The following is a 27,855-nucleotide window of genomic DNA, read 5'->3' as shown; positions in this document are numbered from 1 at the left end:
GAGGCCCCCAGAGGGGCGCTGAGCGGCTCCTCCTGGACGGGGACGCAGGGGTCCCAGGCTGGGAGGTGAGCGCTGAGACCCGCTGGTGCCGGCCGGGAAGCAGGAGCTCTGCGCACCAACTCGGTACTGCTGCTCAGCAGAGGTCGTAGCCTCGGAGCCCGCCACTCTCGACTGCTGTCCACGCGTCCCCGAGGACCCCGCGTCTCACCTGTGAGCCCCGCGCCCAGTCCGGCCGCCGCGATGAGCGAGGTGAGCGGCGTGGGCACCCCGGGCTGCGGTGGGCGAGGGCTGCGGCGGGGAGGAGGCGTCGGCTCGGGGCCCCTCGGAGACTCTGCGGGACGCCCACTGTCCCTCTGGGATAGCTCCCACCTCGGGGCGCTGTGAAGCGGTTGGGGGGGGGGGTGGCTTTAAGTCTCCCAACTGTGGATCGCGCTTTTGGGGAGGGAGAGAAATGAGCTCTCAGGTGAGAAGCCATCTCCTAGGGTGTTGCCCCTGCCTGTCTTACTGCTCCGAGGTTATGCTGGCTTCCCTCACTGCCCTCTTGGCGTCCAGACTCCCTCTTCTAGGGTTGTATTGCTCTTGCATTGCTTAGGTAAAACCAACAAGAGCTCCAATCCTGGTGCCCCGGGCATGGCCACTTTCCTCCTGTTAGGAAGGTGGCATCTTTCACGCATTCAGCCGGGAACCTCCGAGGGACCGTTTCTGATATTCAGAAGTCCTGCTGTGGAGGCATGTCCAACCCCTGAGGAGATGTCCCCTTCCAGAGTAGACCTCCCCCTGCGGCAGTTGTTAACGCTAAGTCTTCAGGCAGCCTCTGTGGGGTTCCAGGAGCCAGATCAGGTCCTTCAGCAGATTTACTTTTTCCAAAGAACACTGTCCATGGTGGGGACTTTCCAAAGCAGAGACCTACCCGGTCTGTTGACTGGATTTGTAATCTCATGTCAAGGCACAATCTCATATCTTTCGACAAGGATTGTCCTTCCCAAGTGAAGTGGGTCAGGACAGTGGCATCACAAGCTTGTCCCCCATAGCCCCTTTCGTGGTACCTAGGCCCTTGTGTTCAATGCAGCTTCTCAGCTGCACACCTGACCCAAGCTCAACTGCTGACTAGCTATATGGCCTTAGACAAATTACAAAACTTTTACATGCTTCATCGTTTTAATCTGTAAAATGGGTTGTTTTAATGATTAAATGAGATTAAATGATATATGCAGAATACTTTGAAAAGTACCTGGCAGAGAGAGAGCTGGCACTCTATGTTAGCTATTATCTCTCTCTGTGTGTGTGTGTGTGTGTGTGTGTGTGTGTGTGTGTGTGTGTGTGTATTTTTTCCTGTTAGAGTATCACCAAAAGCTAGGATAAGAATTCTGAAGGACATCAGGTTAGCAAAGGACCCTGGAGGCTGAGTCTGAGTTCAGATACTAAAGATGAAGATTTTCAACAGTTCTGTTGGCTCCCACCAAAAGACATCATCTAGGGAGCCAATTAGTGCCAACTTCTATGTTGTCTTGGTTGCCATGTCTACTGAGTTTGCCCTGGAAAATTCAGCCAGTCTTGGGGGCTGCAGAAGAAACAAAGTGGTTTCCAGTTCCTCAACTCGTGACCATGACCATGGCAGTCTCAGAAAGAAAAGGAAAAATGAACTAACTTCTCTCCTCTTGCTTTTTTCAGCTCTGTCATGAGAAGGGAGGTTTTCTTTCCCTTCTTTTTTTTTTCTTTTCTGTGGTACCGGGGATTGAACTCGGGACCTTGTGCTTTCGAGGCAGGTGAGGGAACCACTGAGCCAAATCCCTGGACCCTCTTTCCCCTCTTTTTACTGAGGTCTAGGGTTCAGACCACTCCTCCCCACCCCACTGTTTCTAAATCTGAGCATTTTAATCCAAGCCATCCCCTGGGAGTTTATCCGATTGCTATGCCAACATGAAGATTTGTTGGTTAGCCTGTGCTTTGAGGGGAGAAGTGCATGGCCACTCTGTGGGGCACAGTACAGGAGCTAGCATTTACAGTGGTACTTGGTGGAGTGACAAAGCTGTTTCAGGCCAGGAAAACAGTTTGGTGTCTGCTGGGGGAAGTCAAGTTTGGGCCCCCTCCTGATAGCAGCTGAACTTGGCTCGCCTGGTTTAGGGGCTCAGTAGGGTGATGAGAGTAGATCCTTAGATGGGGACTAACTCTGCATATGCACGACTGCAGGGCCCCCTAGTCTATCAGAACAAAAGGGTTCTAACTAGCAATTAGCCAATGGAGCTGCCTCCTACTGAGCTGAGCCTGGCTTCAGGGATGAGTATTCCTAACATCCAGAAGCAGCCACCTGGGTGTATACAGAGACCAGCTGTCTCTGAACCTGATCCCCTTGGGGGTCCCTGCTTCCCTCGAGGCCAAACCCCAGACTGTTTTCTTCCTCTTTTAAAACTATGATGAAAAGTGGAAGTGTTGCCCAGAGCCCTAGAGCTCTAGGGAGACTCCAAACTGCTTCATTCTCTCAGCCCAGCCCCACGGGCCTCTTCTTTCAGGCTGAGATGCCTGGGCCAGGAAAGCCCCGGGTACCCTGAATCACACATTTCACCTCCCCAACCTGTTTATTTTCTTGCTTCATAAAAACTGCCTGAAAAGAGAGGATTTGGCATGTCTTTAAGAGATTCCTATTTCAAGTGAAGAACAACAACTGGGAGGGAGCCTCCAGACCTAGTGCAGCGAACAGCACAGGGGTTCTGGTGGGGTTGCTGGGGAGGCTCTATCTATCTCTGTTTTGCCTTGGTGGCCCTTTGCTGTCACTCAGTACTGCAGCAGAGCATTTCCCTGTGAGTGTGTGTGCGCTCGTGCGCAGAGGAGCTGCAGGGACTCATCTCCAGCTTGTCTGAGTTCACAGCTGCAGGCAGGTCTTGATTGCTGTGAATCACAGTCTGTCTCCTATAGTTCAATAACTTTGCCCTTCTTTCAGTGAGGATAGGAATGAGAGATGCATTCAGTGCCTGAGCGCTCTTCCCTATAATCCCTCCCATGCAGTATAGCTGGCTGCTTAAGGCAGAACTGCAGTTCTCCTTTGAGGAATTTCTCATCCATTTGGAACCCAGCTGGAGGAATCCCATGGTCCGGCAGTCATTCTGCTGAAGGGGGATCGTGGATTACTGATGACAGTCCTCATGGCACCTGTCCTGTGCTTTGGCTGGCAGGGGCTGGAGCAAGGAACAGATCAACTAGATCATTAGGGGAGAGCTTGAAACTGGTGCTCCCTCCTTCTTACCTAGTAGGGATGGGATGTCACACTTTGGGGACCACATTCTGTTTCCTGTGCATATCTGTCTGCATATGCAACCTTCCCCACAGCGGAAATTCAGTCACAGTGATACAATTCTGTTATGTTTTCTGTAAGTGAGTTGTTAGGGAAGGACCTGGGGAAACCCAAATTTCTCTCATTGATATTTTGTTATGATGATTATGGTTATATTGGACATACAACATAGAAGGAACAGCTACTTGTTATTGGAATGCCTTCAACCTCTGGAAACATTTGTCTTGCAAAGTAAAGAAACTAGAACTTGGTTTTCAAGCTTGCTTGTTCCTTTTCTGGTCACCCATTTAGGTTGTTGGTTTTAGCTGCTTGAGCTGGAGCTTCTGCTTGGTGGTAAGTGGATGATTTTGTCATCCTGTGACCTGGGGATATAAATGACTCTTTTGTCCCAGGTGGTAGCTGTGATCAGGTACCTCTTAGAATATCAAGTCTCCATGGAGAGGCAGCCCTCAGTAATGTGGCTGAAGTCCAAATACACAAACCTGATGCATCTTTCATGGCTGCCTGTGAAGGGTCTTAACTATGGAAGTGATGGCTGGTGGAAAGGAGGAAGTTAGATGAGTTATTGTCTCTTTGAATGCCTTCCTCTGTTTTCTTTCTACTTTTCTAAATTTCCAAATGCTCTTTCATGAGCCTATTTTGTCATGGAAAAAAATAAATTAGGTAGAAAGTCAGATGTATCTCCCATCAAGATAACCTCAAATAAAATATCAAAACATTTTACTGATCTAATTTTGGATTTATTCAAGAGCTCTAAAGATCAACTGGCCCAATCTTCTCATTTTACATGAGGCCCTAAGCTTATCTAAGTTTACACAGTACTAGAACCAAGATCTGAACAGTTCTGCTGACTTCTCATTCCAAAACAACTTCCCATAGGGCCTTTAGAACTTGTTACCCCAGTGAATATTGAATAATTTATAGGGAACTTCTAATAAATATACAGTATTATGGAAACTTTCCACAAGAAATATCGGCAGTGTGATTTAACAAATGTTGAGCAATAGGGTAAGAGAGATGAAAGATCTATGTGGAATAATATTTACCAGTATGGTATATTTTGGGAGAATATTAGGCAGGCAGGTACTATCCATCCTAAGGATGCTTAGTCACTTTAAAAATGAGCGCATTGTGGGGCTGAGGATGTAGTTTAGTAGTAGATTGCTTGCCTAGCATGCATGAGGCCCTGAGGTTTGATCCCTAGTGTGGCAAAAACAACAACAAAAAATCCCTTAAAAATGGGTGCATTGCATGTGGTGGAGCAAAGCAGACAAGCTGGTAGGCATGAAGCAAAAGGAAATCCTGGAAGCCTTCTTTTCTTTTCTCTTTTCTTTTCCTTCCTTCCTTCCTTCCTTCCTTCTTTCTTTCTTTTTTAGACAGGGTCTCACTATATAGCTCAGGCTGGCTTTGAGTTCACTATGTAGACCAGGCTGGCCTCAAACTCGCAGCAATCCTCCTGCCTTAGCCTCCCGAGTTCTGGGATTACACGTGTGCACCACCATGCCTGGGCCTATTTTTCATATTTTCTTAGTTTCTGGTGTCTATCCATCATGACTGAGTCCCATAACTGCAGAGCACTAAGGACCAGGGGAGATTTTCTCTGAAATCTAGGGTATTACTATCAAAGCAATTAGATTACTTTATAAGTCATGTATAAGTGTGTGTGTGTGTGTGCGCGTGTGCATGCACTCGTGCATACTGGGTATCAAACCCAGGGCCTTGTGCATGGTAGGCAAGCACTCTACCATTGAGTTACATCCCCAGGTGGAGCATTGAGAGCAACCCTTTTTGACGTGGAGGACGGAATGTGGGACAGCAGTAAAACTGGTGCACCCGGTGACCAAACAGACACAGGATAGTTAGCTTTTCTCCATTGGCCAGTTGATTTCTAAGTGAACAGTACAAAGGCTCTGGGGGCGTGGGAAGACAAGAGGGAGAAAGAAGAATTGTATTAGATTGCCAAGATAAATGATGAAAACTCATTAGGACTACAGAATCCTAAGTGTATGATTTTCTAAATTCATACTCCAAGAGGTAGGGGAAGTGGGAGGCGAAGGGGAAAGGAAAGAAGGGAAAGGAAAAATGATGAGAAAAGGAAAAAATGGAAACAAAGTCTATGTAAATAGGAAAGGGTGGAAGTGGGGAAGGGAGCACAGGGAATGGGAAAAAAATAAGAACCAAGATGCGTCATGTACACGTACAAGCACCCAATGATAAATGTAAACGAATTGTATACCTAAAATGTACCAATAAAAGAATTTAAGCAAACAAACAAACAAACAATAAATAAACAAATTCATACTCCAGACCTGATGATCAAAATGGCTTGACTTGCCCCAGAATTATTTTAGCAATAAGACTAAACTAAGTCAGAAGCAGATGCAAAACCACTTTTTGCTAGGTGTGGTGTTTTAAACTCTGAGAGGCTGAGGCAGGAGAATCTTAGGTTTGAGCCCAACCAAGGCAATTTAGCAGGACCCTGTCTCAAAATAAAAATAAATAAAAAGGGCTGGGGATGTAGCTCAGAGCAGAGACCCTGGGTTCAATCCCAAATATTGCATAAAATCAACAACAAGAAAACACTTTTTTCGAGAAATCTGCACCTTGACCTTGTCATTCTTGTCACTGATCTGGCTCATGCAATCCTGATTTCTGCTTTCCTCCAGTGGACTCCTAAAGGCAGGCCCACCTGGGCTTCCCAGCCCCCACCCAGGGAAAAGAGGTGCCACTTCTTCTGTTGTCCTCTGTGCTGCCTCCCTCCCACACAAAGCCCTCCAGCTGAGTGTTTGCTTTGTAGGCTGGGGGTGGTGGTGGTTGTAAGTTTATTTTAGGACATTAACACACCATGGGTAGGATGCACATTGAAGATTATGGTAATAAATGATGCTTTGGCACTCCTCTCTCTTCTCCACCCCTTGGCCTCTGCTAAGGGGTAAAGGCACAGCTCCAAGCTGTGTGCAGAGTACCACAAATAACTACTCATTAAACTGTGGCAGCCTATGCTGGGGGGAATGGGCTGGGGCTGTTGACTCACTGCATACCACAAGCTGGCACGAGCCAGGAATTCTGCCTGACTCCAGTGGAGGGTAGGGCTATTCCAGGAGAGGGTGGGGGATGACTGTGGGGAAAGGGGCACATCAGGGGGCTTTAGGAGCTGAGGCTGTTGAGGTTTTATTCTTGCCTTGGAAGGCATCTAAGATACAGGGCAGCTGGGTTGTATTTCATATTTCACATAATAAGAGAGGAATATGTGTATACAGAACCTGGAGTAAGGATTTTTTTTTCCCTATTATTATCTTGAGGGTGACCTTGAGCAAGTCTTTCTGAAGCTGTTTGAGGACTGCAGCTGGTTGCTGCACTGAAAAAATTGAAACAATTCCAACACAGCTCCAAAAACAGCAGTCCAGGGTCGTCCAGGGGCTTCAGGGGATCCCAGAAGCCTCTGGAAGGTCCTTTAGCACTGACCTTCATTTGACATTGGAGGAAACTGTTGGCAGGGCTGGAAGAGTCTCTGGGGAGTAGGAGGGTCAAAGTCTGTCACCACTGGGAAGCATAGACACTAACTCCTGTTCCCTTGTATTTCCTGAAGGTCTAGAGCAAGCAGGGAGTGTATGAAACCTAGGATCTGTCAATACAAAGGCAAGAAAGGGACCTTTTTAAGGCTCATATTTAGAGTTTTTAGGACTCAAGCTTTTGTTAGGTGTCTCTACCCTAAGTTGTAGGATAGAATTCTGAGTACCTGTGCCTGTTCATCTAAACTAACTGACACACGCAGGGCTAGATGGGTTCAAGGAGGGTTTCCATTTGGATAACACCCAAGCTATATCATGCAAATGTGGAGTACAGCTGGTCCAGCTACTAGGAAGCCACGATCCTTGTTCCTGTTTATTGCTGCTCTTAAACACCTGTGATCCCTCTTTAAAGGGTCTAATGGTTTGGAGTGTCTGGGGAAAGCTGGATAGTTTGCCCTTCCCAGGATTAGTTCTAACTTGCTGCTTGGAGCAAAGGGAGTGACACTATCTTTCCTCTTCTGGTGGCAGTGGTTGCTGTGGTAACACTGTTAAAGAGGAAGGTGACAAAGGAAGAAAGAAACGCAGTGGGAAAGGCAGCAGGGTGAGCCTGGGCCTGGAGTTATACGGTACATATATATTTGAAATAGTGGTAGCACCTGAGTTCCTACAGCTTTGATTGTTTTTAGGTGCTGTGCCAAGGCAGTACCACTTCATAAGGCAAGGAATAGACGCATGCAATCATCTGTGCCATACAAAGAAGGACAAAAGGAGTAGATCAAAAGATATGATTGATGTGCTCTTAATCACTAATCTCTTCCTGTCTTCTATAATGAGAGAGAGAGAGAGAGAGAGAGAGAGAGAGAGAGAGAGAGAGAGACTTAAATAGCTACCAGAGGTTGAAAGCTATGCAGATATTCTTGGCATTTTGGGGGACAGACGTTGGGAAGACAAGGAAAGTGGAATTTCCAGGATTAGTTTAAAGTAAAAGAAGATCATTCATGCATGTCCCATGGTAGCAGGATAAGCGCAAGAACCCTTAGAGCAGTCCTAGGTATTCTCTTCCTCCTCTCTTCTTCCTTTAGCTTCACTTAGTGAAGGTCGACTGCATGGTTACTCTACACTTAGGCTGAAGATCAGATTTGACCAGTAAGCTGTAGTTTGCCAATCTCTGTTCTTTCTTGCTTGCTTTCTTGCTTTTGACAGGGTCACTCTATATAGTTCAGACTGGCCTTGAACTCACTATGTAGCCCAGGCTGGCCTTAAACTCATAGCCATTCCTCCATGCCCGGCGGGTGGAATCTCTGTTCTTTTTGTTTGTTTTGTTTTTTTGAGATAGGGTCTCACTATGTAGTCCAGGCTGGCCTCAAACTAACAATCCTCCTGTCTCAGCCTCCCATATGCTAGGATTACTGGCATATGCCACCTTGCCCAGCCTGCCAGCCCCTATTCTATTTGACAGTGCAGTGATAACTAAAGTAATAGGAACAGGTAAAATTATCTAGGAAGAGAGACCAGCAAAGTGTAATCGTAAACCTTGAGAGCCTCCAACACTTACAGGAGAGGAGGTGGACAGGGCAAGTGCGTAGTGTTCCTTTTGCTGGAAATGGGAGGAAACAGAAACGGCTGATACTCTTACTGAAGGTACTAGGGGAAGAGAGGATGTTGTTGTGTCATATTCCACTCTGCAGTCTCAAAGCCTAAAGAAAAACGACCCTGGAACATGCCTGTAATCTCAGCTTTGGGGGAGGCTAAGGCAGGAGGATCACAAGTTCAAGGCCAGCTGAGGCAATTTAGCAAGACCCTGTCTCAAAACAAAACTAAAAGGGCTAGGAACCTAGCTCAGCACTCCCAAGGTGATTTGAGCCCCAATTCTGAAAATAGACAAAACCCTAAACTAAACCAGCAGGCCGCGCCTTCTCCTCCTTCTCCCGTGGGAAGGGAGAATCTGTAACTTTGCGCTGGAGAGGAAACCAAAGGGTCAAAGAGGACTCCTGGGAAATTTGCAACCACTGCCAAGATGATAGAATGGAACATTAGTGTGCATCAGGCCCACAGGTCAGGAGGAAAAGGATACCGGAAGGTAGGCAAGGAAAGAAACTAAGGCCCTCCAGGGAAAGCAAACCTTGCCTCACAGTTGCTAATTAGGGTTCCCTGTGTATAGAGAAGTGAGAACAATTTAGGCCCGTGTGGGCAGCGAGGCTGAACAGAACCAAGCTCCAAGCTCACTGGAAACTTGGGATAATAGGCTTGAGTGTGAGCAAGGGAGCCATTTGGAATGGAATCCAGTGAGATGATCCTACACATGGAATGCTCCGACTCTGAAGGACTTGGATATGGGCCTAGGGGTAAAGAACGCACATATAGTCTGTAGTTGTCCCCTGGAGGTCAGCCCATTGTGTGTCAGGAGACCCACAGAGCAAGCATCAGGATGAAAGTCAGAATCCAGTGGTCAGATCAACTAGCAGAGCAGGAATCTGAACCACTAGGCATGGCCTGGAATCATGTCCCCATGTGATATGTAAGATGGCTTCATAATGGGAGGACAGGAGCCTGTTCCCCAAGTTCCCTGGGGAGTAGATGTGAAGAAAGTGTTGGTGACTGTGGATGGAGAGGCGGGGCCTTGGAGCCAGCTGCCTGACTGCCGGGGGTGGAGTGAAATCATGATTTCTGAAGCTTCCTTTTCAACCTTGGGATTGCACTGCTGAGGCAGCCCTGTGGATCAAGCCAGCCTCACACTGGACGTCTCCTTCAAGTGTGCACACACACCCATGATTCTGGTTGGACAATGGAGAGAGTGTAGCATGGTGTTCAGAAGCCTTGACTCTAGAGCCAGACAAACCAGCTTCAAACCCTGATTGTGTTGGGTTCTTGGCTCTATTACTTTAGGGAAAAAAACCAACTAACCTCTCTTGACCTCAGTTTAAAATGAGAAAAATAACAATACCAATTTTACAGGGCTGTTGTCATGATTCAGTGTGTGTTTTTAAAGTGCTTAGAAGTCACTAGCACATAGTATTAGATAGGTGATTATTAATAAAATGAGGTGAGGTAACGTTCTGAAGTCCTTGACTTTTTTCAGTTCCCCTAGTTAGGTCCTACAAGAAGAAAGGCTTTGCTGAACCATTTCACTGTTGTTATTTCTGATCAGAAAAATGCAGCATTGAAAGGAGCAGAAAAGCACCTGAGAGGTTTGTAATCTGTACCTGCCAAGATGGGGCCTGAGAGAGGCTGAGAAACATGGAAAAGTTGCAGCTCTTGTGAGTTGGGCACCACTCCTGTGGAGTGTGAGTTTTGGTAAGAGGTGCTCTAGAGAGGATGTGGGCCTTCATGCCTACCTGAAGTATGGTAGTTTAATGGCTTGTAGTTGGGCATATCAGAGGACCCTGATTTATCTGCGATGGCTGAGTTTCTGGAAAATAAACAGGAGGGTTGAGGCAGAGGTCAGAGATCAGGGAAGGACTGAGGACCATACAGAGGATGGGAGCCAACAACTTGTGACCTAACTGTCCCTACCCCCAACCTCAGCAAGTCACAAATAACCAAATCCAGAAATCCAGTGTCCACACTGGCTATTTTGAGAACTAGTTAGTGAGAGTGGAGGGAGGAGGGGGAGGAGAGAGAAGCTCTAGCACATTACTTTCCAACAGAAGCGGGCCGGGAATTTAGCTCAGTGGTTTCAACGCCTGCTGCGCAAGCGCAAGGACCCGAGTTTGAACACCGGTACCCCCCCAAAGAAAACAGAAGGTGCAAGGGAGATTTCAAGGGGGTGTTTTAATAGGGGTTTTCTTCTCCTTAAAGCACCCTCTTCTGGTCTCCCCTGTGGAGATCTGAATCTGTTAGATTATGACCTTCCATAAATTTAACTGAAATGGAGTGGAAACTCCTGGGGAATCAGATGGCATCTGGGTCATTGTTCCATTCCGGGGTCAGTAATCTGGGTAGAGGGCAAGGAAGGGGGCAGCTGGCAGAGCAGAGGGAATGCGGCAGCCCTGTGCCTGGTCCTGACACTTACTCCTGTTTAGAGGATTCTTGAGGTCTGCTGATACACAAATCAAAATTGAGAAATTAGCCATCGGAAGGGAGATATTTAAAATGGAGTCTAGATTTTCTTTCAAAGGGGAGCAGGTCGGGTGATGGAGAATTGATGGATTCGGGAACAGACTTGGTTAGAGACAGACAGAAGGATGATTGTTAAAGGAAGGATCAGGGTTGTGGGTTTGCTGACAGTAGAGGAAGGTAGGATTTGAAGTCATGAGACTATAGTTTTTGCCTCTTTTTTCCCCCTATTGTGGTATTGGGAATTGAACACAGGGTCTCACACATGCTACGCAAACACTACCACAGAGCTGCATCCTCAGCTTGTTTTGTTTTGAGACAGGGTCTCACTAAAGTTGCCCAGTCTGGCCTCAAACTTGTTATTCTCCTTCCTTCGCCTCTGGAATAGTAGAAGTTGCCTCTTGACTCATGACTCACTTGTCAGGACATTTGGCTGTTATCCTGTTACTGCACACCCCATCCATGTCACACTTTTGCAGTGTGGACAAACCTCTTAATGATGACAGAATGCCATAGTGGAAAGTGTCATCTCTGTAACTTCTGGGCTACTATATGGATCATGTGCAAAAAATAAAAATAATTGACCCCAAGGAGATCACAGAGAGAAAAAGTAGTAATTGGACCAGTCTCCCAAGAGACTTAGGAATAATCCTAGCCAGATATATGGTGCACACCTGTAATCCCAGCACTCTGAGACAGGAGGATCACAAATTTGAATGACTTAGCAAGACCCTGTTCAAAATAGAAAAAGAACTGGGGAGGTAGGTAGCTCAGTGCAAAGGCCCTGGGTTCAATCCTCAGTACCACCAAAAAAAAACACAACCAAAAAAACCAAACTTCCCTGGTATGGAAGCTTTCTTTCAGTCAAAGACAGACTAGCAAGAATTCCATTGCCTTTCAAGAACATTTTTGTATACGCTCTTCCAGATTTTAAAGTGAAAATGTGTAAATAAATAGAGCACTGGGGATTTAGCTCAATGGTGCTGCCCCTGCCTTGCAAGCACAAGGTCTTGAGTTCAATCCCTGGTACTGCAAAAAAAAAAAAAAAAAAAAAAAAAAAAAAGTGCAGATAAATAGATAGATGGATAGATAGAATATAGATAGATTGTCTTGTTTTAAAAATTTTTTATTATTTTTTGATTAAGTTTATTTGTACATTTTAGGTATACAATATAGTTACATTCATCATTAGGATCTTGTACCTTTACATGATGTATCTTGTTTGATAGACAGATAGTCTTGCTAAGCTGCCCAGGCTGACCTTGAATTTGTAATCCTCCTGCCATAGCCTCTCAGGAAGTTGGAATTACAGGCATGTGCCACTGTGCCTGGCTTATAACCTATGTAAGACACATTCCTATGTCAAATACACCATGCTATTGGCCTTTTAAAAATATAATTTTATTTCTATTTCCTCCTTTTTATTATAAAATTTTACTAGAGTTGAAAGGATAATTCAACACATATCGATATGCTTTCCATTTAGATTCAGTGCTTGTTGACACGTTCACGTGTTTGTAACAATGACAGTATTTGGTCTTGCAGGGATAGTACAGCTTGATGGTGTAAGAGTCACTCTGCCTCGGTGTCAAAGCTAGGTCCACTATTTTCTACTTATGTGTCTAGACCTGGAGCAAGAGCCTTAACATCACTCTAAGCCTGCTTCCTCAACTATAAAAGAGGGTGCTATTTCAGAGATTTAGAAGATTAAATTGGATAATATTTGTCACACAACAAATGCTCAATGAATATTGTTTTGTACTTGTCTTATCACCCCACTTACCCTGGAAGAAAAGAACAATATCTTAATTGGTTGCCCTTTATATCCATAGCCATAGACCTGCTCTATTTCTCCATCACTCACTCTCTGACTTTCTTAGATGACTATTTCACTCTCCTCTCAAGTCTTTAACACTTCTTAGCCCTTCTTCACTTTCAGCTGGCAACTGCCCTTCTTTCACTGAGAAAACATAACTAGAAGAGGGCCTCTAGGCATTCCCACAGTCTGCCACTGTGCTTGTGTCCAGTCTATACTTTCATTTCTATAATGTAGATGATCTTTCCCTATTTCTTTTTTTTAATTTTTGGTACCAGGGATCGAACTCAGGACCTTACGCTTTTGAGGCAGGTGGCGGCACCACTGAGATAAATCCCCGGCCCTGTCTTTCCCTATTTCTGTCTAAGGCTAACCCTTCTACCTATACACAAGGTTCATTTTCTTTTACCTATCCAAGACATCCCTTGGGTAATTATTCTCTCTCTATTCCATGATCAGTTTTTTCTTCTCTACTAAATCATTTCCATCATCATTCAAATACACTAAATCTCCTATCTTAACAAACACCTTCCTATGAGACCACATTCGCTCCCAACTACTATCCAATTCCTCTGCTGTCCTTTCCTACAGCCCTCTGTAACAACAAATGTGCCATAGATCCAGCTTATTTTACCATGAAACTTCTCTGAAGTCTGAATATTTTCTATCATCATCCTAGGAGTACCATCCTAGTTGATATCACTGCAAGACGATCCTAATGGTTTCCCCTGGTTTCTTCTTGTCTCTCTATAGTTTATTCTCTACCTGTCAATCACAGAATCCTTGAAAAACATGTCCAAGCCTGTTTTCCTCTGCCCTCAAACCTCTAATGACTTTCTGTCAAGTTAGACAAAAATCCACTCTTTGCCCAGGTTCAAGGATGTACATTCTGGTTATCTTCCCAATCCCATTGTTTTTTTTGTTTTTTGGTTTTTTTCCCCTGGTACTGAGGATCAAACTCAAGACCTTGCACTTGCAAGGTAGGTGCGGTACCACTGAGCTAAATCCCCAGCCCCCCCAATCTCATTTTTAATAATCTCTCCCTTACTTAGCGCCAGTCATGATGGTTTCTTACTGTTCCGTAAACATACTAGGCATAGACCTGCCTCAGGGATGTTCTCCTTCCTATTTTATCTGCCCATAAGTTCTTCACCCAGACATTTGTGTGGCTTGCTCTTATAGGTCATTAAAGCCCCCTACTCAAAGGTCAATCTTCAGAGACACTTTCCAAGACTACTTGGTTTTATTTTCTTTCATAGCATGTCATTAACTTGCATGTTTGTTTAATGCATACAACGACTTTTTTTTCTTCTGGCTATATGCTCAGTCCCTAGAATAGTATATATTAGGCCCTGACATACTTGTTGAATGAATCTTTTGCTTCTTCTGTACACTTTTGGTGCATAGAAAATACACCCCACCCCTAGTTAGCTCTGATTTCCCCTGCGTGCATCTTTCCTCCTTCTTCTCTCTACTCCAGCCATACCTTCTGCTTGTTGTTCCTTAAACAAGCTAATCATATCTTCACCCAGCCCTGGGAAGCACTTGTCACAGCCTTTACTTCATCTCCTTCAGTTCTTTGCTCAAATACCACCTTTCAGATAGGCTTTTCCTGACAACTGTATAAAACTCGATTTCTCCCCTTCCACCCCTACACTCACTACCTCCCTTCTCTGCCTTTTCTCCATCGTAGATGTCACCGCCTAACACTGTAGTCATGTTATTTACTTATTTGCCTGAAAATACACTAGAATAAGCTCCACAACGGCCAGGTTTCTTTGTTTTGTCCTTTCTGATTTCCCTAGCACCAGTAAATATTTGTTGAATGATTTTTGAGGAGTTTTCTTCTGTTCATGATCTCAAGACTTACTTCTTCAAAAGACTAAGAGAATGTACCTAATTATAGGACAGTGTCTAAGGACATGGAACCTGATAATATCTAATAAATATTCTGATTTCTCCCCCCAGCTTAACACCAAAACATCCCCAGCAACCAACCAGACATCCAGCCCAGAAGAAAAAGGTGAGTAGGATTGGGCTAGGCAGTTTATGGAGACTGTGAAGTTAGGGGAATGAAGATAAACAGGAATGTAAGTCTGTAATCACCAAAAGTCAGATGTCAGAGGAATAAGAATGTGGATAAGTGAAACAAAAGGGTTAGGTTATAACTACTATATCTATAAGCATCTTTCCACTTTTTTCTAAAAAGTAAACCTTTCAGTATTTCCTCTTCTATTTTATTTATTTATTTATTTATTTATTTATTTATTTATTTTTGGTACCAGGGATCGAACTTGGGACCTTGTGCTTTTGAGGCAGGCGATGGAACCACTGAGCCAAATCCCCAGCCCTCCTCTTCTATTTTAGAAGCTAGTGTGACTGGAATGGTTGGGGAAGGCCAGTACAATGATGAGAAGAAACTCATCAGATAATCTCAGTCATTGTCTCCATCAGAAATTAGGGGCAAGCTGGGAAAAGTGAGTGTGTTTTGGGATTTGAACTGTAGGATTTAGGAATAAAAGGTAATAGAAGACATTTGTCAAAATAGCAAAGCCTCCTAAGGTAACTGTAGCTAGTTCCCAGCATAAGAACTGTGACTCAAACGTCTAAAAGAGTTATCAGACATTCATGGTCCTAGCAAAGATTGGGGTCCCCAGAATAGAGTACAAAATGGACTTTAACCACTGTATTTGGGGCCCGGGGAACAGTGCTCGAGTGGGCAGGGTGGCTTATCAGTGTGTATCCAACCATCCACAGGGAAGGCTGGCAACGCCAAGAAGGCTGAGGAGGAGGAGGAGATTGACATCGATCTAACGGCACCAGAGACTGAGAAGGCTGCACTTGCCATTCAGGGCAAGTTCCGGCGATTCCAGAAAAGGAAAAAGGACCCCAGCTCCTGAATGGCCAGCCTTGCCCTTCACGCTGTTACCTTCTCTCCCCTTCTCCACAGCCCTGACTCCCATGTATCTTGGCCCTTTGTCCCTCTAGCCTCTAACTGAGGCAAAGTCAACCTTTCTATATTCTTCTCTCTGGCATTCTGAAGCCATCACAGCAGTACAGGTACAAGGAACAAGGAGAAAATGAAGACTTCAGTTGGGAGCTGTTTGCCTAGGGGTGAATCAGTCTCCTTGGGCTGAGTATCTAGGCTGGCCCTGTGGGGTTGGAGCACAAGAGGCTTTGAGGTTGAGCTGTCCCCACCACCGCCACCACCAATGTAGGAAAGAGGGGAACCCTTTAGAGTAGGGTGCCTGAGGGTGGGGCAGAGGCACTGCCTGCCATTAGGACTTCATGTGACACTTCATGTGATGTTCTTTCCCTTTCAGATCCTTCTGCACTACCACCTCCAACCTCCTTCCTAGGATCAAAGTCACACTGAGGTCTGGAGCCTCCTTTGCCCCAGGCAGACCTAAACCAAGCAGTTTACCACATTAGTGCATGCTGAGCAGCTTAGTTCCCATTGGAGGGAGGCAAGGAAAACTTTCCTTCACCATCCAGTCTAAGACCATAGCAGGCAGAGGCAGAAGAGGCTCCAGGGGCCATAAGCAGGGAAATGACATATAGTGGGGATTTAAAGAAGAAAGAAAAGTCAAGAATGGGGAGATCTCTAAAGCCATGGGTTACTGCAGTAAAAGCATAGTACAAGAAGGATCCTTGGAGCTTTGCTAATCTGCCTACCTCTAACCACCAACTCTAGCCACCCCCAGAGGCTGCACGAGCCAAGCCATCCCTGTAGTTCCCACCTGCCCCACTGTGGAGTCAGGGCCAAAATGGAACAGCTACTCTGTGATTTTTAGCATGTTTAATAATTACAACAATAAAACCCCCTCAAATGGGGTCATTTAACCTCTGCTAGTGTTTTTTCTTGGAAGAACTATGAATGCAAGCTTGAGCTGGCCCCAGGGAGGATGGTTAGAACAACTGCACGGATTACATGGGGGGGGGCGGGGGAGCTAGTTCTGCACGAACAATTTTCAGGCTGAAGCCAGTTCTGCCTCCCTTCTACCGACCTTGCCCTCACCTTGATGCGCCGCCCACATTGTGTCTCTGCTGCACTGCACCCCCGGATGGCACCTGCAGCTGAGCTCATCTCCCGTTCTCCTGCTGCCAACAGCACACTTGGTACACATCCCTTGGAAAACAAGCCTGGCCTTCTGGATCTCTGCCCCTAAGTGACCTTACTTTCCCGCTGTTGTTCTTTCTCCCACATTCTCCGCCCCACCCAGTGTTTATCAAACTAAAGGGAAGGAAATAATCATTCCGATCACTAGGGATCACTTTGAAACCAGTAGGCAAATTATGGAAGAATGAACAAAGAGGATCCATCTGCCCTACTCCTTTCACTTTTTTTCATTTCTTTTCTCTCTTTTTTTTTGTACTAGGAATTGAACCCAGGGGCTTCGCACTGAGCTATAGCCCCAGCCCATTGATATTTTTTATTTTTGAGATGGGGTCTTGCGAAGTTGACAAGTTTCCCAGGCTGGCCTCAAATCCGCACTCCTGCTTCAGCTTCCCAGAGTGCTGGGATTACAGGTATGCACTACCATGACCAGCTTTCAGTTTTTCTTATTCTGAGAAATATGCATAACATAAAATTTACCCAAGCCAGATGCAGTGGTTCACACCTGTAATTCTAGCACTCTGGGAGGCTGATGTGACAGGGTTACAAGTTTGAGCCCAGCCTGGGCAATTTAGTGACTTAGTGAGATTTAGTGAGACACTGTCTCAAAATTTTAAAAAAGGGCTAGTGGGCCAGGGATTTAGCTCAGTGGTTCTGCTGCCTGCCGCACAAGTGCAAGGTCCCAAGTTCGATCCCCAGTACCAAAAAATAAAAAATAAATAAAATTTAAAAAGGGCTAGTAATGTAGCTTAGTGTGAAGGCCCCGGATTCAATCTTCAATATCTTTTTTTTTTTTTTTTTTAGTTTTTTTGAGACAGGGTCTTACTCTGTAGTCCAAGCTGGCTTCAAACTCACTATGTAGCCCGGGTGACCTTGAACTCATGACAATCCCAACTGCTGAGACTATAGCATACACCACCACGCCCAGCTTTAACCATCTTTATATAGTGCAGTAGTATTAAGTACCATCACCACTATCCATCTCCATGATGCTTTTCATCCTGTAAAACTAAAACTTTTTTGTTGTTTGGTTTTTTGAGGCAAGGTCTCATTATATAGTTCAGGTTGGCCTTGAACTCCTGGCAATCCTCCTGTCTCAGCCTCCTGAATGCTGGGATTACAGGCATACATCACAAAATGAAAACTTAAAAAAATTTTTTTTTTTGGTACCAGGGATCGAACTCAGGACCTTGTGCTTGCAAGGCAGGTTGTGGCACCACTGAGCTAAATCCCCATCCCAAAACCTTTTTTTTTTTTTTTTTAAACAAAACTAAAACTTTAAACAATAATACCACATCCTGTCTCTTCCCAGCCTCTGGAAAGAACTGTTTTACCTTCTTGGTTTATTATTTCTCAGTATTTGCCTTTTCCTTCTTGATTCCAGACTATAGAAGTCAAAACTATGAAGCAACTCTGAATAAGAAATGAGGGTCAGTATTTCTGGAAGGCAACCTGTTTCCCAAAGTTTATCCATGTGTAGCAAACCTATGCCTATGGGACATTAGAAGAACTGAGCAGTAATTCATGGGAAAGTGTCAGAGGCTGATTTCTTCCTACTACCTAAAAAGGGGGATGGTGAGGGCCAGAGGAAAAAAAAGACACTAGAGACTTGCGTAATTTCAAAGTATATGGAGGGCCAGGAGGCAGTGCCTCAGAGTGGGCAAAGACAAAGACTCTCCGAACTAGCCACTATTTATTGGGTACACACAATAATCGGAGGGAATATCAGGTGACTTGCGCCGGGGTGATCTCATGTCTGATCCTGTGCCAAGCAAATCTCATGTGATGAGGGGAAAGGAGAACATTCCCACCTCAGTAGGTGGGATGAGCTGGGCTGATAAGGAACTTGCCCCTCCCTGGGTGAAACCTTTCTCTTTTGTGTTACTACTGGGTTCTCAAGGAACCAGGATATCTTCAGCTGGTATCACCTTGACCTTGAGCTCCACAGCTTCACAGACCATTGAGGCCTCAGCTGTGACCAGAGGCAAATGGAGTTATGTTTCCCCATGCCATAGCTGGCTCTCAGGCAAGGCAACATTGAGCCTTAGACAGCTATAGCCATACTTTAATTACGAAATGATTTTTCCTCAAAATTTACGTAGAAATTGCTCCCAACAGGAAAGCCCTATGTGAAAAGAGGTACCTCCTCGTGATGCCAGAGAACAGAAGGGAGTTTTACTGCTATATTTGGAATCTGTTTGGGCACAGTATATAGCATATCCCAGCCTCATAGAAAAAAGAATAATCTTATCGCCATACTTGGTGTGTGTCCAGTGTGTCCTAGGAAAATAGGACATTCTCTGTTTCCCTGTTGCATGAATAAGCCAAGAACTGAGTGCTGTTCCTGTCCCTGGTGATGTGGGCTTTTGAGAGCTGGCTGGTGCTAAGGTAGGGTGGTACTCTTGGCCACCAGCCCGTCTTCTGTAGACACGCATGCTTGGAGGATATATGCTGATTTGTTCTGTGCCACACTGGCCTGGAACATATCGCTGAGATGAATTTTCCCTGTGCTATCCCTTGGCTCCAAAAGTGTTATAATACTTCTTCTCATACATATTTGTCATAAACACCATAGTAGCAAACACGTACTCATAGCTTTGGGAAAGATGGTCTTGACCAGAAAGGGAGACTTAGATATCTTGTATTGAATTAATGGTAGTTCTCAGTAAAGGTTCTAAAAGCTGATTTCTCTCCACCAGGCTCTCTGGCCTCTTCTCTCTGGCTCACCTGTAACTCCTCCTTGGGGCCCTGGGCTTCAGCTGGGATCTCTTTCTTGGGGCTCTAGAACCCTGCTTCTCTTCCCTGTCCCTTTCCCTATTGCTGAAGAAATGATCCTTGAGTACTAAATCACTGAGGAGTTTTTCTTGAGTCCTTTATTGTCTGCAACAAAAACTATAAGTCTTTGGGGGAATTGGTGAGCGCTGTTATAAATAACTTAGCAAAAGAGGCAGGCAGAAAAAACAGTAGAGGAAGAAAGCTCAAAAGAAAAAATCCTTCTACTCAACAATTCTGACACCAAATCTGAGTTTTCCCCTCACAATAAAAAAAAATCTCCAACTCTCCAGACATCAACTGTATGTCCTACAGTTGATGTGGTGCTAAGTCCTCAGAGGTAATGCCAGGTGCAAGTCCCAGGTTGTGACCTGTGCTTCTGGTCACCTAGCTACAAATCAGGGGGCCCCACTGTGATCCCTGTCCTGTTCAGTAATTTGTTAAAATGGCTCAAAGAACTCAGGGAAGCGCTGTGCTTATTCCTACCAGTGAATTATAAAGGATATTGCTCAAGAATAACCAAATGGAAGAAATGCATAGGGCAAGGCAGATGGGGTTGTGGAGCTTCCGTGCTATCTCTGGGCATGTCACCCTCCCAGCTCTTCCATTTCTTCACCAACCTGGAAGCTGTCTGAGCCCTGAACTTCACTGTTTAGGGTTTTTATGGTGACTTCATTACATAAGCATGATCCATTAAGTTGCTGGGCATTGGTGATTACATCACTCTCCAGTTCCTCGCTGTTGAATATCGGGACGATGCTGAAAGTCCCAGTCCTCTTATTGTAATGTTGGTTTCTCTGGCAGTCTTGTCTGCTGTCCTCCAAGACTCACCTCACTAGCGTATAGTTCAAAGGCATGACCACAGTTACCCGAGGTTATCCATATCTGTACTCCATAACCCGACTCCCTAGGATTTGGGACAGGCATTCCAGAAGCTTAAGACTCAGCTTGTCCCCTTCTCATATGCTAGGTTGCTGGCTGTCTAGAACACTTACAAAGCCAAATCGGCCAATTCTGTAATTCCCTCAAGATTAAGGAATGGACTGAGACAGGGGATCTGTAACAGAGACCTAGAGGCTGGACTTGCAGATGCCCAGTAGGTAACTAAAAGCAGGACAAAGCTTGGTGTCTCTGTCTTCATTTTACATGTCTCCCTTATTACCTTGAAACTGATGTTAAGCAGATTTCTGTTCAGCTCTGCACATAGGCACGTTAATCACTTAAGCAGTGTCTGTAATGCAAGGTTTATGAGCCCTATGTTTACCTGGTCCATCTCAACCCCCTTCAAGACTAAGGCCACCAAGATAAGAGTAACTAAAGTAATTTTCAGGGACATCCAATTGCCAACTTCTATTATGGTCCAGTTCCAGACTCCCCTTGAGCAATGCCTAGAAGTCTCCAACCATTGTCCTAAACTTGTAATCCCTTGGGTTCCAGGAAAAGCAGAAGGGCATAGACCACCCCATGGGAAGGTCACTTCCTCCAAATGGGAGCAATTACCCCATGCGAGGAACCAAAGCTGCCTACCCCCAGAAAGCACAGTCATCTCATGGGACTCCAGCTGCCCCGTAAGCCATAGGATTCCTCCAGAGCTAATGAAACCAGAACTGAAGTGATGATCACCCAGAACCCTCCCACCTCAGCTAATCTCTAAAGGCTGGCCTCATTCTTTTGTAAGGCGGGGGGGAGCAGTTCAAAGCTCTTCATGTGGAGACCATTCTCGAGTCTTCCATACTTTCTAACTCTGCCTAATAAATCTGCCTGTGCCTCACACTAGTATGTTCTGACATTCTTTTTCTCTCTCTTTCTTTTTTTTGTTGAATTACTACTAGGGATTGAATTCAGGGCTTTTGCACTGAGCCAAGCTCCCCCATCCTTTAAAAAATATTTATTTATTTATTCATGTATTGAGAGGGTCTTGGTAAATTGCCCCTCTACCTTAGTCTCCCAGTGTGCTGGGATTAAAGACATGAACTAACCTGAAATTCTTTTTCCCTAACATGAGACAATGAACCTACTCCACAGGATGAGTTGAGGTTCTCATTTCCTCTCTGGGGAACCTGAGACTATTCTTATCTGCACATAACTCTCTATTGACTTAGTGTTCTTTGTAGTTAGGGTCCTCAGGGATGTTCATGCCTCAAGTTGGGATGATTCTCTAGGCTCATGCTACCTATAAGACGTGAATGGCTACAACAGTAATATCTAGAATCTGTAATGTACTGTGTGTCAGATTCTGTTCCAAGTCCTCGCTCATATACTAACTCATGATTTAGATTCTGTGGTTATTGCTATTATACAACTGAAGAAACTGAGGCACAGAGATATTAAATAACCTTTCCAAAGTAAGTGAGTGGTTACACTAGGGCCAGAACTCAGTCAGTCTGATTCCATAATCTGAGCTTTTTCCCTGAGAAGGGACTGGACAAGTTGAAGGGCATCCAGATTGGGTGTTAAGGATGTTGTTCAGCCCTCCTTATAGAACAGAGGAACAGAGCTTCCCTTACCTGAGCTCAGGCATTCCTACATGGTCCTTCATAGCCTAGACAGGTCAGCTCTGGACCCTCTCTCATCCTTCTAAGGGAGGGACAGTTGCTGGCTTTGTCTGCCTACTCTAGCAGACTCCTCCCAGAATTGTATCAGTGCCTTGATCTTATCTAGCTACCTCCTTATTGCTCCAGGGAACCTGTGTGCAGGCTCTCTGAAATGAAAGGTGGTTTGAGTTTGTGAAGTAGTGCTGATGTGCAGGTCGAGAGAGAGAGAGAAAGAAGCCCCGGCAGGCTATACTGTGAATAGGTGTAATTATCCTGAGGCGAAGCCAATTCCTTTTCTAAATCTTGGTAGGGTCCCAGGCCTCATTTACTCCCTTAAATCAGTTCTCAATGGGGGGCAGTACTGCCATCTAGGGGATATTTTGGGAATATGTAGGGGTATTTGGGGGAAGTTAGTCACTGTGTGTGTGTGTGTGTGTGTGTGTGTGTGTGTACAAACACACAGGGAAGTAATGTTGGAGGGTCCAAGTATTTAGTGTCCAGGAGCCAGGATGCTATACAATATTGCAATGACCAGAATAGTTCAAAAGAATTGTCGAATATCCTCCTTGACTTTAAAAAATCCATTAGAAGCCTGGCCTGGTGGCACATGGTTGTAATCCAAGCACTTGGGAGGCTAGGCCAGGAGGATCACCTCAAGTTTGAGGCCAGCCTGGACTACATAGTGAGTTCAAGACCAGCCTGAAGTACATGAGACTCTGTCTCAAAAAACAAACAACATCAAAAACCATTAGAGCTGGGTATAATGATTCACACCTTTAATCCCAGGACTCCACAGAAGGCTGAGGTAGGGGGATTGCATGTTCAAACCTAGTCTGCTAGTCTGGGGAACTTAGTGGCTTAGCTAGACTTTATCTCAAAAATTGAAAAAAATTTTAAAAATTAAAAATGGGGGCTGGGGATGTAGCTCAGTGGCACTGTGCTTGCCTGGTAAGTACAAGGTACTGAGTTCAATCCCCAGTAGCAAAAATAAAAATAAATAAATAAATAAATAAATAAATAAAAATGGGCTTGGGATGTAGCTTAGTGTGAAGGCCCTGGGGCATGCTTGTAATCACAGAACTCTCTTTGAGACCAGAGGATCAAAAGTTGGAGCCCAGCCTGGGCAATTTAGCAATTTAGTTAAAAACTGGCTTCTGAGAAGGACTATATAACATAGATTTTGGTATCACTTCTAAATAGTTGTTTGTTAATTTTATTTTTCTAAGAGAAAAATCCACTAAATTACATAGTGAATATGTGAAGAGCTTTAGATCTAGAAGATAAATCTGATTTAAAATATTCTCAGTGACCCCAAGGCACTTTCAAAGGAAGGGAGATATTAATAAAAGATATTCCAAATTGGACATATCCATGATGAATAACTTTTTATTCTAACAACAATCTAACAATTTGACATTAAGTATTTTCTTAGATTATCATTAACAAGTGTAGGGCTGGGGATTTAGCTCAGTGGTTCTGCCACCTGCCTTGCAAGCGGAAGGATCCGAGTTCAATCCCCAGTACTAAAAAAAAAACCAAGTGTATATTAGCACTCTCATTTTATAGATTCAGAGGGATGCATAGAGGTTAAATAACTCCCTTAAAACTTCAGGGTTTTTGTTTTTTGGCAGTGCTGGAGATTGAACCTAGGGCCTTGGACATGCTAGACAAGTGAAATATTCAAAACCTTTTCTTCTAGCTTTTTTTTTTTTTTTAAGTATACGTTGTCATTGTCTACAGTCACCATCTGTGTAATAGAATGCCAGAACTCATTTTTCCTATCTAACCGTAACTTTGTACCCATTGACAAATCTTTCTCTGTCTCTCTCACCCCAAACATCAGACCTTCTGTTCCCCTAATGCTTGATATGTGATCCTGACTTGTAGACCAGGTAGCACTCAGCTTCCTTGAGTGCACTAAACAGGAAAATATTAGAAAACACCAGGTAACTATGGGGTTTGAGCTTCTCATTATAAACTGAGTGCTGTTACCAAATCTAACTGATCACAAGGTTAGGTGTGCACTAAAACCACTTATCATAAATGAAAATTTAATTATTGTGTGATGGTTAGTTTTCTGTGTCAATTTGACTGGTCCATGGGGTGCCTAGATATTTGGCTACATATTATTCTTGATGATATTAACATTTGAATCAATAGTCCAAATAAAATGATTGCCTTTCCTATTATGGATGGGCTTCATTCAATCCATTGAAGACCTGAATAAAACAAAAGACTGAGCAAGAGAAAATTCAATCTCTATGCCTCACAGTCTCCAAGCCAGGACATTGATCTGCTTTCATCTCCAAACTGGAATTTATACCATTGGCTTCCTGGTAGGCAGGCTTCAGACTGTAACTCTTGGCCTCCATAATTCCATGAGCCAATTCCTTATAATAAGCCTCTGTCTGTCTGTCTGTCTGTCTGTGTATCTATCATCTATGGTTTTTTTTGGTTTTTTTGTACCGGGGATTGGACTCGGGTCCTTGCACTTGCAAGGCAGGTGCCGGAACCACTGAGCTAAATCCCTGGCCCTCTATCATCTATCTTATTGGTTCTATTTTTTGAGAACCCTGAATACTACAGTATATGAAAGAGCAAGCTTCAGGAGGTCCAGAAGGTAAGTATGAACAGGCGGCTCAGGCTCCTTTGACACTGCTCCTGTTGCATGTTCTCATCTCTATCAGTTTTTGCCTACGGCCTACTGAGTGTTCCTTGGGCCCAGTTAATCTAGGAGAAAAAAAACCCTCGAGTCTTGTTTGCAGGTGGATCTGTACCATATGATAGTGCCATCCCCAAAATAAAGAGATATAGCAATATAATCCCACTCAGAGGTAACCCTGAAAGACAATAATTAATGAACATCTTCTTGGTACTCAGAATTTTGAGTAGTACATGTGGTGGTCCATTACACCTTGAGTGAGAGATGGCCAGCAGTACAGATTTACTTGATTCTTAGTTGCTAATGTTTTCATCGGATGGTCAGAGACTTGGAAGGAATAGGACTGGAGAATTGGTAACAAGGAAGTCAGGAGAAGGGAGATGTCACTGGAATGCTCAGAATGAATAATGAATGGAAACATTCGTGTTTTGTGTGAATGCCCACCAGAATCCTCTTTCCTTGGTTACCCCAGTGATTGCTCAATAGACCTTTGAACAAATTGGCCATGATATAGGCATGCCCCTTCCAAGGCTGATCTGATCAGTGCTATTGCTGAAGCCTTAATATGTCAACAGCAGAGACCAACACTGATTGGTACTATTTTCTTGGGGGACCAGCTGTCACTTTATGGTGAGTTAAGTACACTGGACTGTTTTCATCATGAAAGGGGCAGAGATTTGTCCTCTGTGGAATAAACACATTCTGAATATGGACTTGCTTTCCTTACCCATTATGCTTTTGCCATACCACCATATGTGGACTCAGCAAGTGTCATATCCAGAGTCATGGCATTCCCCACTGCATTGTATCTAATTAAGGAACTTATTTCACAGCCAAGTAAGTACAGTAATTGGCTCATGCTCATGGATTAAGTAATCTCAATACCTTCCATTCCTTGGAAGCTGATGCCTATTTGAAACTTGGAATGGCTAACAGGAGACTCAGAGCAACAGTTGGAAGAAAATATCCTGAAAGAATAGGGGTCTGTCTTAGAAGATGCAATGTGTGGATGGAATGACAGAGTATTATAGGGTGTTATTTTCTCCATAGCCAGACTATATGGGCTCAGAAGTCACGGGAGTGGCTCTTTCACTATTATACCTAATAACCCATTCACAGAATTTTGGTTTCCCAGAAACCTTGAGCTCTGCTGACTTGGAGGACTTGGTTTCCAAAGAGAGATTTCTTCCACTGGTGAATGTGACAGTGATTTCACTGCCTTGGAAGATGGGCCTGCCACCCGGCTATTCTTGGCTCTATGTATCACTGAGCCAAGAGGAAAAAAAATCTTCATTCTGACTATCTAAGAGAAATTGGGTTGCTCTTACACAGTAGGGTCAAGGAGAGCTATTTCTACAACACAGGGGTTTTTCTGGAAGTTTTGCTCAGTAAGTCCATGCTTAATAGTAAAAGTTAATGGAAAAATATAGCAACCAAAAAATGACAGGACAATTGAGAACTCAGATCTTCAGTCAGAAATGGAATTTTGGGGGCTGGAATTTAGTTCAGTGATTCCGCTGCCTGCCTCGCAAGTGCAAGGTCCTGAGTTTGATCCCTGGTACCAAAAAAAACCCAACAAAAAACCAAAAAAAACCAACCAGAAATGGAATTTTTGAGCCAAGCACAGTGGCACGAGCCTGTAATCCCAACATCCTGGAAGGCAGAGGCAGGAGGATCATATGTTCAACCCCAGGCTGGGAAACTTAGTAACTTGGTGAGACTATATCTCAAAAAGGGGTAGAGGTTGTGAATGTAGTTTAGTGTGAAGGCCTTGGGGTCAATCCCCATACTACACAAAAAAAACAAAAAAGGGAAGTTTGGGCCACTCCATTAGGTAAAGAACCCTGACCAGAGTTGGGGTATAGCTTAGTGATAAAGCACTTGCCTTGCACATATAGAGCCCTGGGTTCCTAGCACCAATGGGAAAAGAAAAGAGTAGTAGAAAAGAGTAGTAGAACTCTACTTCTTATAGTAATGGGGATTCAACCCAGGGCCTTCATACAGAGCTACATTTCAGTCTTATTTTATTTTTTATTTTGAGGCAGGGTCTTGCTAAATCACCCACGCTGGGCTCAAACTTGTGATCGTCCAGCCTCAGCCTCCCAGAGTGCTGGGACTATAGGAATGGCCCACCAGGCCTGGCTGGTTTATTGAACAATTACAGAAATGCAGACTGTAGTGCTTTTTATAGATATATATGTTTGTTTGTTTGTTTGTTTTTGTTTTTGTTTTTGGTACCGGGGATTGAACTTGGAATCTTGTGCTTGTGAGGCAGGTGGTGGAACCACTGAGCTAAATCCCTAGCGGCTATTTTATATATTTTTGATGAGCTTGTTATAGATAGGTATTTGTCTATATTAACCATGTTATTCATCTCTTTCCTTCCCATTTTTATATTATTATACAAATTATTGGGAGCTAACTTTACAGTTCAGTCTTTGCATAACAGAATATTTGGTGGGACTGCGACTGAACTGACACAGCCAGAGGTGGGTACAATGGCTGTCGGCCTATTTGAGGGAGTGTGAAAAGCTCTGCGTGTATCATCTTATTGTGCCTCCCCTGCCTCAGCCTCACTCCCACACATGAATATTTATCCCTCAATTTCTTAGATATTTTAAGGTCGCGCAGCAAATTCCTATTGTCAGAGTAGTCAGTCAGGTAAGAAAATGAGAAAAGTGAGACTGCAAGCTCCATCTAAAGGGGAAAAACAATATTCAGCTCCAGGCGATGGTAGCCTGGTGACAATTGTGGAACTAATTTGAATAAACAAAATCAAAGACAAAAGATGTCCTCCAAGTTGTTGCAATGCTTGCTTTAAAGCTAATTCATCCTTTTCTAAAGACGAGCCATAGTATGTTTCAAGGAAGCAGAAATAATGTTATCAGAAAGAGGAAGTGATTGATGATGTTGAATATGGCTGAGAGATTGAGAAAGACTCAAAAGTGGCCTTTGAATTTGGCAGAATGGACATTACTGATGCCCTTTGAAAGAAGCAGTTTTTGTGGAGTTATGGGGAGTGAGGCATGATTGGAGAGGGCTGAAGGGAGAATGGGAGATATGGAGAGAGTACCCTTAGGCATCTTCAAGGAGTCTT

At 44.3% G+C, this 27,855-nt stretch overlaps 1 protein-coding gene across 1 annotated transcript; it reads left to right on the top strand.

Moving 5' to 3' along the window:
• Pcp4l1 (Purkinje cell protein 4 like 1) lies at positions 1–16,520 on the top strand. The gene is made up of 3 exons (XM_004858654.4): positions 1–249; positions 14,642–14,696; positions 15,431–16,520. The coding sequence occupies exons 1-3, from the start codon at positions 241–243 to the stop codon at positions 15,571–15,573; spliced, it is 207 nt and encodes a 68-aa protein (XP_004858711.1). The 5' UTR covers positions 1–240; the 3' UTR covers positions 15,574–16,520.
• The last annotated feature ends 11,335 nt before the right edge of the window (positions 16,521–27,855 follow it).

The sequence above is a fragment of the Heterocephalus glaber genome, unplaced genomic scaffold (assembly GCF_053883595.1).
Source record: "Heterocephalus glaber isolate CG9 unplaced genomic scaffold, H.glaber_assembly_v1.0 deba00001561, whole genome shotgun sequence".
NCBI classification, from domain to species: domain Eukaryota; kingdom Metazoa; phylum Chordata; class Mammalia; order Rodentia; family Bathyergidae; genus Heterocephalus; species Heterocephalus glaber.
The sequence above is the reverse complement of the archived record's forward strand: the minus strand, read 5'-3'. Positions and strand labels throughout refer to the sequence as shown.